The 10,010-nt window shown below is 37.6% G+C and overlaps 1 protein-coding gene across 4 annotated transcripts in view; it reads right to left on the minus strand.

Annotated features, from left to right (window-relative positions):
* Nucleotides 1–10,010, minus strand: part of LOC106523514 (low-density lipoprotein receptor-related protein 8) — a 199,970-nt gene that overhangs the window by 84,281 nt on the left and 105,679 nt on the right. For all 4 annotated transcript variants that reach the window (XR_001310903.1, XR_001310901.1, XR_001310902.1 and 1 more), the window contains exon 5: nucleotides 4,379–4,768. Coding sequence is in view for 1 of the 4 variants with exons in the window: in XM_014016940.1 (XP_013872394.1) it covers nucleotides 4,379–4,768 (390 nt within the window). In the remaining 3 variants the exon portion in view is untranslated. The remainder of the gene's footprint in view (nucleotides 1–4,378; nucleotides 4,769–10,010) is intronic.

Consider the following 10,010-nt stretch of genomic DNA (forward strand, 5'->3'; position numbering starts at 1 on the left):
GCTAAACTCTTTATATATGCTCCACAAGCTAATATCTGCTAACCAGTTCAATAAATAACAGTGATTACATGGACTTTATAAGACTATTTTAATTTTAAACTGTTACATTATGTTCTGCTCAGATCACATTGAGCTAAATAAGATCAAATCTACTGACTTGTGTTGTGAAATGAGATGTTTCCCTGTTTATCTTCTGTTAATAAATCCATACACAAACAGCTTTTCTGACATTATTTAAAACATTAGATGGATTATATAAACTGTAAAATATTAATAATAATTGGGTTAATATTATTATTAATAGTTTTAATGATTTCTACATGGCCAGTCCTTTTTTCTGCTCTGTTGTCAACATGTACAGTATTGGAAAATCTAGACTCGTGACCGTTTAGCGTTAGCCGTTAGCTTCTCCAGCCGATCACACGGTCACCTGGTTTCTGAGCTCCAGCTGTTTTATAGAACCTCCTGGTTTCAGCTTAAGTAAAAAAAATCTCTGTTGCACAGGATGTTCAGGTTTTATCCCGAACTTACCGCTTATTCACAAAGAAAATACAACTTTCTGAACAATTCATTTGATTTTAGGACTTTATTTGGTCTCTTATAAAATAGTTTTCTGTGTAGTTTGACATTTTACAGCTGAACGTTTCTCTTGTTGTGCCGTCTGTGATAATATAGCATGTAGTTTTAAAATTATTTTTATCTTTTAATTGTATTTATTTAAAGCAGAGACTATTCTTCTTGGTGTCCACACCAACCAAACATTAGAAAATAACATAATCTAAACTTAAAAGACACGAGTGCAAATTCTGAGCACACAGTACCAAAACAACACAACTTCTCAACATAACTCTCCGTTTAAAGCCTAACATTTCATCACTTATTTATTTTAAAGACATAGAGTTCCTGGTGGGATACTTGGCTGATTTTCACATCACAGGTTCAAATTAAAATGTGGTGAGTGCAGATGGACTTGTAGCTTTATTTAAACCTTGAAAATAAAATGATTGAAAATAAGGTTACGTGAAACCTCATGCAATTCTGCCACATCTAACATTATCTGTTACTGTTCAGAGTACATGCTGTAGATTACTGTCAGCCACTATTACACCAAACTTTAGCTCAGATTTTTGTTGGATTACGTTAATTAATCATGGCAGCCATCTTAACATAGACTGACTTCATTGTTAACGTATATCTAATGATTACTAATGAGAATTTCATTAAAATGTATCCAGTGGTTTATGAGTTATTTTGTAAACAAACTAACAAAGTTGACTTCAACAGTTAATGCTGAGGTGTTAAGAAAAGATGTCACACAATATGTTGCCATCAAATTATGTGTTTGGAATAATAATCTCTATCATAGCTAATGTTAGCTTAATATCTGTGAAATGTTTAGAATCATAAACTATGAGTGTCTATTAAAAACTGGACAAATTCAAGTCAAGTGTTTTATGTGAACAAAAGTTTCTACTCAGCATTTTATTATTTTAAAGGGGAGGGGGGTTAATATGCAAAATCGACTGTTTTTTTTTAAAGTTTTATATCATGTTATAATGTCATTCCCTTATCAAAAACATACTCAGAGTGTTGCTTTGACTCCTTCATGCATGTTTGAGAAATCCTTTAATCTCCTGTGGACATGTGGCACTGCCTAAACGTTTGCTGCTACAAAGCTCCGCCTATTTGTACAAAGCTCCTCCCTGGAGCTCAGTTAGCAGTCGAGTTCCCGCCCCACAGAGCACCCCTCCCCTGAAGCACTGTTGTGAAAGTGGGATGATCTGAAAAGGTAGGAGGTTCTTAAAGAGACAGAGTCTCATTTCAAGGTGTTTAGATAAACTATGATGAAAAGTCTCATTTATTTTGGCATCTGCAGTATTTTCCTAACAACTGAGGTTTACATGGTTACTTGACTGTGGTATAGAATACTCCTTTGGCACATTACAAAGCACGCGTGAGACAAACGTTTTGATTGGATTGTGAAATGTCACCACAGTTATTGTTCTTGCTAAAATCGTAAGTGAGGGGAATGTAATTCGAAAGTGTGAGGTGATGATGGCGAGTTGTAGGGCTGGGCAGTATGACCTCAAATTCATATCACAGTATAAATTGAACCCCTTCATGGTAACGGTATATATCGTGGTAGAAAATTATCATAAAAAGTTAAGATAATGTAGTTTTTAGAGCATTTTTTTTTTTTGCAGAAAACTGTAATCTTAGGGTGTATTCAGACCAGGAAAGTCCTTTGGTCCAATTGTTTGGTCCGGACCAAAAATGGACTTTTTTTTTCCTTTGGTGCGGTTTGCATTCACATTGTGCTTTTTTGCAAATGAACTATAACTTGTAAACAAAGCCATCAGGTTGACGATCATTGCTCCCATTGGACAAAAAATGGACGGGGGCGGGGCTGAGCCACAGATCCAGAAGAAAACAAGGAAGTCCTGCATGCTGCGGTTCTGATGTGCACATTTTTGCTGATAGTACAACTGCAATAGCATTTAAAATGTCAGAAGCAGCTAATTTAATGGTGGTTCTGTGATGATATTCTAATTTTGGAGCGGCGTCAGTAAATGTGTCCCGCAACCCAAAGGAGACGAGGTGTGCTGCGTGTTCTGACCCACAACATGCCGGCAGCAGAGCTGCTAACAGGAGACGACGAAACAGGTTTGATTTCAGTTTATTTAGCTCAGCAACGGTTGCCTGTGAAGTCCAAAAAAGGTGCATGTTTAATGCAGTTGGTTCGGTTAGAGTCCGGTCTGTTTTCACACCAGAAGAGAACTAACGTGAACCGCAACAGAGTTCGTTTGGAAGCGGACCGAGACCACCTCAAAAAGCAGGTCTCGGTCCGGTTGTTTGATCCACACAAGAGTTCACATGAGTGTATTCACACCTGCAGAAAAGGTCCGGACCAACGCTGGAAACGAACTCTGGTTCGTTTAAAGCGGACCAAATTGTCAGGTCTGAATACGACCTTAATTAAACCCAACATTTTTGCTTTGCCTGGCAAACAATGAGCTTCTGCTCTGCTGCACGCTCATCTTCATCATCTTCATCATCAGAGCAGAAGCCGACTTTACATTAGCAAGATGGATTTATGACTGAACGAATGGCCACGTCTTTTTTTAATAATCTCTGTGGGAAACAATACATAAAAATCTTTTTTTTCTCCGACAACTGGGTGTGGAAAAACTACAGTTGTTAAAGCTTCGCTCTGCGCCACGTGCAGCGGGACGGAGGGAGGAAATGATTCCGCGACATGACGTAACTTTTCTATAGCGGGAGGATGAAATTTTGAGGATTTATTCTCTCTATAAGTGCTTTAAAATGCTAGAATTTCTTCATTATATTTCTAACTCCTCCTGCTCAGTTGTCTCTGCACTCACAGCCCTGTTGACACAGGTGCGATGACGTAATGACGATAGGACGGTAGAGGGTAAATTTCTACCATAGGCCAACTTCATACTGTTTCTACTGTCTACTGCATATACCGCGCAGCCTTAATGTCGATGTGTGGTCTCAAAAAATTGTGGACAACCAATGGACAAAATCCCTGAAATGAGTGCCGTAGATCCGAGAGGATGTCACTGTGAAGCAACAGTTGGAACAAGGATGTTGAAGTCAGTGAGTGCTACCGCATTTTTGAAAGATGGCCACGTTACGATTGTTGGCGTTTGTGGCACTGATGATGACAGCGTTTGTGCTGGCTCTGTTGTCGTACATGCTAAAGTCAAAGCAAGCATGAAGCAACTTGCGCTGACTGAAAGTGGTGAAATCCCTCTGGCCTTCTGTGAATGCCCAGCAGGGTAAGTTCTTGTCTTGTTTTCATCAAACTTTTGACTCAAGAGTCAGAATCAAACATTTGTGTCAATGCCATAGAGCTTCTCACACCAAAACTTGCTGAACTTTAGACTGATTTGTTGTTTATTATTTATTAATCACACACTTTGTTTTTCGTTGGAGTGAAGTCGTGATGGTGAAGTGCAGTGAGTCACAGCTTTCTTCTTGTAGCACCTTTGCTCGACTTTCCTAGAGGAATTTGGTAAAAGGAGCGAGCTTCTCCTTTATCTTTTACTCGATCATGTTGCCTCCAACAGTTATACACACTACAAAAGTCACTTTTCCCCATTGATATCATTGGAAAGAATGTAAACACTCAACTCGTACGGGGAATGATCCCCCTTACGTCCGGTGTATGTGCGATAAACCGCGTCGCATGCGTCATGACCAAAATGTGCAAAAGGTCTATTGAAGTACCATATGTGCCTGGAAAATACATAATACCCTTCCTTTAGATTAAACTGGGAAAACAGTCTTCATATTAAAGAATAAAAAAGAGACAAAGAAGGGCAAGTAAAGAAAATGTATTTTAAAAACTTACGGCAGTCTGACTCATCAGACTTGTCCTTGCAGTCTGGATCTCCATCACATTTCCAGGTCAGGCGAATACACTCCCCATTATTGCAGCGAAACTCTCCAGCGGTGCAGTTGGCCCTGCGGTTAGGCAGGTAGGGGGCCCCGTCCCCGCCGCAGCGCTCAGGCCCCTCGTCCGAACTGTCGGAACAGTCCGGGTCTCCGTCGCAGCTCCACATGAGCGGCACGCACTCCGAGGTGTTACAACGCAGGTGGTTGGGCCCGCAGGTCAGAGGGGAGGCGCACTTGAGCTCGTCGCTGCCGTCTCCACAGTCGTCGTCGCCGTCGCACACGTAGACGGTGGCCAAGCATTTGCGATTGGCACACATGAACTCTCCGCTGGGGCAGGCTTTGGCATCTAAAGAGCCAAGAGAGAGAAAAACAAACTCAGGTGTAAGACTAAAGGACACAGGAAGGAGTTGAGAATGAGAACATTTGCTGTAACACAAAATCCTATTAGTGTTATGGAAAAGATGTCAGTCTGTTTGAGAAGGGTCAAATCATTGGCATGCATCAAACCGAGAAAACATCTAAGGAGAGTGCAGAAACTACTAAAATTGGGTTAAGAACTTTCCAACTCATTAAAAACTGGAAGAATAGTGGTGACCCATCGTCTTCATTGAAGAAATGTGGCCCGAAAATATCCTGAATGATCGGTGATCACTTAAAAGTTTGGTGAAATGAAATCGAAGAAAAACAACAGTAGAACCCTGGGCTATGTTTAATAATAAAAGTAAGAATATTTCCACAAACACAATGTGACGGGAACTCAAGAGATTGGGACTGAACGGCTGTGTAGCCTTGAGAAAATTACTAATCAGTGAGGCTAACCGGAAAAAAAGGCTTCAGTTTGCTAGGGAGCATAAAGACTGGACTCTGGAACAATTATCTGGTGAGTGCGACATGCTCTTGCTCTCAATAAATAAAAAAGCCACTTTCTTAATTCTTAATTCCGTCCGCCACTTTACAGAGACCGGCAGAGGAAAACAACAAGAGAAACTTCCTGATGCAGGTGAGGTGTGTTTAGAGCAGTTTTGACAAGTGTTTGACCTCAAAGTGCACAAATGTCCAACTTGAAATGTTGGAGGCATTTTTGATGCTGAAAACGCGTTCGGTGTGAACGCAACCAGAGGTGTCAAGTAACTAAGTACAAATACTTTGTTACTTTACTTAGGTAGAAATTTTAGTCTTCATGCAATCCTCTGTAATAGCCACTCCTTAGATTTTAAAAATGCAAAAAGTATTTCATTTCTATTTACGACCTGTTTGTATTTCAGCTTGCCATCGTTCAGACAAAGATAAATACGTACAAAATTATCCAGATACATGGAGCCCTTTGATAAGAGTGAACTGGTTGTGGTTGGATGAGAAATTTATACCATTCTGACACCTTGTTGGATTGAACGCACTCCATCACACTTGTATGACACAAATCACTTCACACACCAGCAAGACATAGCCATGTTGACTAGAATGAGGATGATCGTGGCTAAGACATAATGTGGATGAAACACATAGTTTAATCAGTGCATCCCAAATTTTTCAACATTAACATTTTAATTTAACATTATACTCATTATTGCCTGTAGAAAAAAATTAGTGGGAGGTGGTTGTGCACTGTAGATCCCTGTGGCGTGGCCTATGCTTTTGTCCTTAATGTTGTTTTTTAAAAAAAAGAACATAATTTGAACTTTTATACTTTAAGTAATTTCAAAAACAGTACTTTTGCATTTTTAATTGAGTAAAAAGCTTGAGTTGATAATTCTACTTCCAAAAAAGTATTTTAAACCCTAGTATCTATACTTCTACTTAAGTAATGAATGTGAATACGTTTGACACCTCTGAACGCAGCACTACTCGATGTGCATACTGGCCTACCTTTTCATACGGGGGATTTTTATCTGTACTGAACAGAATATTAAACAGGATATTCAACCAAAGTTTCAAAGAACAAAAACATATTAACAAGACAATAAGGCAAAACCAAAAGAAATATATCTTTAGAGCCTTATATATTTATTTTGTTAAATTTGATTTTGAAAGAAAATGTACAACTTTATACCTGGAAGCATCAGCGAGCCTTTAATAAAATGTAGAACAGGAGGAAATGTGTACTGAACATGTAAGGCTTAGGGGCTCAAGCACCAAATTAAAGCTGTTCTTTGTTAAAAAATAATGATCTGTTATATTGATGGTCCACAAACAAAATCCTGCTTTATAAATCAGTTATTACTGCCTTGCTTTGTAAAGATCTGTTTAAGCATTGGCCATTAAAGAACCCAATCTGTCAAACATCCTTTGCAGAAAGCAAATCAAACTCAGAGCAGAACCGTGGACAGAGCTCCACCTCAGGTAAGATTATACAAAATAAAACCCTGTGGCTTAAATTTGTCTTAAACAGGAAGTCCTGAAGACAGACACAGAGTTTCACTCTTTAGCTGAAGAGGATGGCAGTCATAAGACCAGAGAGACAGGAAGAAGCTTAGAAGAAGAAGATAAAAGAGCTCTGTTTGCTTTAAATCAATTCAAGTCCTTTTCACGATGGATCTCTTTTATAGAGCCTGTATGAACATCCTTCTCTGTTAAACTGTTGGAATTTATGTCTTTCAGGTACTTATATTTGTTGTCAGCATAAAAAAGACAGAGTCTATCATACCAGGTGACTTGTTGGGTCTTTGCTATTCTTTTTTATTATTATTAGGTGTGCGAGATGTTTATGTTTTAAAAATACTGGGTTTTCACCACAGACTTTATGAACAGGATGGATAAATCTATGGCTCAGTGGTACTGGCTAAATATCTGATCTAAAAGTGTATCCATATGAATAGTTTGAGAAGGATTTGATGTTGTTTGTTTTGTTTTTTATTTGTACACTGAAAAAAAGGATTTTGGGTGTAGTAACATATATTTAATTATTCTTTTAAATTTTACCAAAAAAAATCAAAATTTCTGAACTACTAGAATTTACTAAGTAAACAATACACATTATATTATATATCAATATTACTGTACAAAAAAGTAAATGCTAATATTATTTTACCAGTGATATTTAATTGTTTTTTCTGGACAGCACATAAACATGAATATATTAAGTAACTTCTACTCTTCTGGGCTAAAACTGAGGGTGCATGCACACACAAAGGCTGCTGCTCCTCATTCCCTTGCTTCACTTTTCAAGGAGAGGACAAGACATGGTGGAATTAAAACATAAGTTGTCTGGTTTCTTTTGCTTGAATACATTTGTTGGTGTGCAATAGTTTGATGACATAATGTAGGTGATATTTAGTTGTCAGGGAACAGGGAATGAATATTGTAGCATTCTGCTGTGTTTGGCTGTTTGTCATGTGACTGCAGTGGAGGATTGTGGGTAGGATTCATGTTTGTTGTTGTTAAATCGTTTTAGGGAATTGGTTAACATTGCTCTTTCAGAAATTAGTCTGTTGTGTTCCTCTAATTTGTGTGTTCATTATTTGTTAACTTGTGTTAAACCGTTCAGCAGAAGTAACCATAAGTGAGAGTGGTAGGCCTAGTCATTAATAAGACCTGTGGGTTTCACTTTGTCTGTGTTGTTCATGAAGAAGAATCCAATAAAGGTTCTTCATAACCGCCACCTGCTGGTGAAGTCCTGAACTACAACATGAGCTACACCTCTCTGTAGCTGTGAGGTGTCATGCTACAATATTGTGCTTGATGCATGTGCACTATTATAAAGAACTTGTAAGATTTACTAGAAAAAAATCTTTGTAACAATTTGCACTTACTTTTGTCAAGTAAATTTTAATGCTACAAATTCATGTAATATTTACTCATCATTTTCTAGTAAAAATTATCAAGAATATAGTTAAAGATTTGTGAATAAATCAGGTAAATTTTACTTGATTTGAGCAAGTATATGTTACAAGATTTAATTGAGCAAATTACATAAAATTTACCTCATTACAAATCTTTAACTATATTCTTAACAACTTTTACTAGATAATGATGAGAGTAAAAATTTCATGAATTTGTAGCATTTAAATTTACTTAACAAACATTAGTGCAAATCGTTTACAGGATTTTCTCAAGTAAATCTTACAAGTGATTTTGTACAGTGTAGATTAATATAGTTAGAATTTATTTTTGGGGAAAGGGGGAAGATAAGATTGTTTTTCTTCTTTCTGCTGCCTTGCCTTGATTTGTATTTTTTATTTTATATAGAATTTATTTTGTTATTTTTAAAGAAATGAATAAAGTTAATAAACTAAACTAAACAAAGTAAAAGTTGGGATGTTCAACAGTCACATAAAGAGCAAAAACTAGGATCAAATATTAAGATATAATGTTTGAAAGCTGAGAAAAATCATTGAAGAACATGAAATCTCAGTTCCAGTAAATACCAGCAAACCAAGCTGAGAGAAATGAGAAAATAATGGTTATATAAGATGTCAGAAGTGATTATGTGATGACAGTGAAACTGTTACGGCCAGAGGTCTTTCTTCTATGTTTATACTAAAGCATGGAATGACATTCCTCAAAACATAAAGTCCATTTCAAATACAGCCCTTTAAGAAGAATCTTGTCTGCCATCTGCTGGACAGTTTTTGTTGTGCTCATATTTAGACGTCTTATTTTACAAATGCTGCCTTCCTGAAATTTGGTATGCTTGTTTGTCTTTGTGTCTATGGTGTATAATGATGTGATTGTGATGCTGTATTTCTGAGTGTTTATGTGCTACAGAAGAGGAACCTGCTGTAAAACAGCAATTATGCTGAGTCAGGCTTGATTTTTAATAACCTTTTCCTGTTAAATAAATAAATCAAATCAAATCAAATCAATTTCAAAGAAGATGAAGAGTGAATGTGCCGTAGTTCCCCAGGCAGATCATTTTAAAGCCAAGGAGCAAATGCTTGGTTGCCTTTAATCTAGGAATATGATGTGGGATCAGGCAGGTGAGTTTTGATCCTCAGGTAGGTGGGGTGACAGCAGTCCTGATGTATATTCAGCCTTCTGACTGGAACAGACTTTAAATGGAATGAGTAGTCCGAAATCCTAAAAATTAAGAAGTGATTCATAGAAACACTCAGAAAAATGAATTTTTTCTTTTATTCTTTTATCAATTTTGGAGCCATGCTGATACATTTTGCACGATTCAAAATTCAATTTATTTTACACTATTCACAAATAACTGAGTATTTTAAAAAAATGCCCAGACTACTGCAATCTCTTTATGTTTCTCTGGTATTTTCTGACTCCAGCCACGTCCAGCTAAAAGCAGAGTGAGAAGTGAGGATTCCCATTGCGAGCCCACAGCTGTACAGAGGTCAGCAGCAGGAAGAGAAGATTTGAATGTTTACACAAACCACAGGGAGTTCAGCTTCCACAACACTTCCCTTTACTCTTCCAGCTGCTTACAGAGAAGGATTGCCGCGTTGCCACATTTCCCCCAGAATCAGCCGTAAAGCAGCTGCAGGTTCTCCATTGAACGGCAGTATCTCCAGCGCATCGACGCTTCACGTTTTCACACCATCCATGGATGCAGCAGGCAGAGTTTAAACAGAATAAAACCAGAACATCTCTGAAGAACTGCTGAAGGCCACTAATGCAGCTATATACGTATATAT

This window comes from Austrofundulus limnaeus, unplaced genomic scaffold (assembly GCF_001266775.1).
Source record: "Austrofundulus limnaeus strain Quisiro unplaced genomic scaffold, Austrofundulus_limnaeus-1.0 Scaffold158, whole genome shotgun sequence".
Classification (NCBI taxonomy): domain Eukaryota; kingdom Metazoa; phylum Chordata; class Actinopteri; order Cyprinodontiformes; family Rivulidae; genus Austrofundulus; species Austrofundulus limnaeus.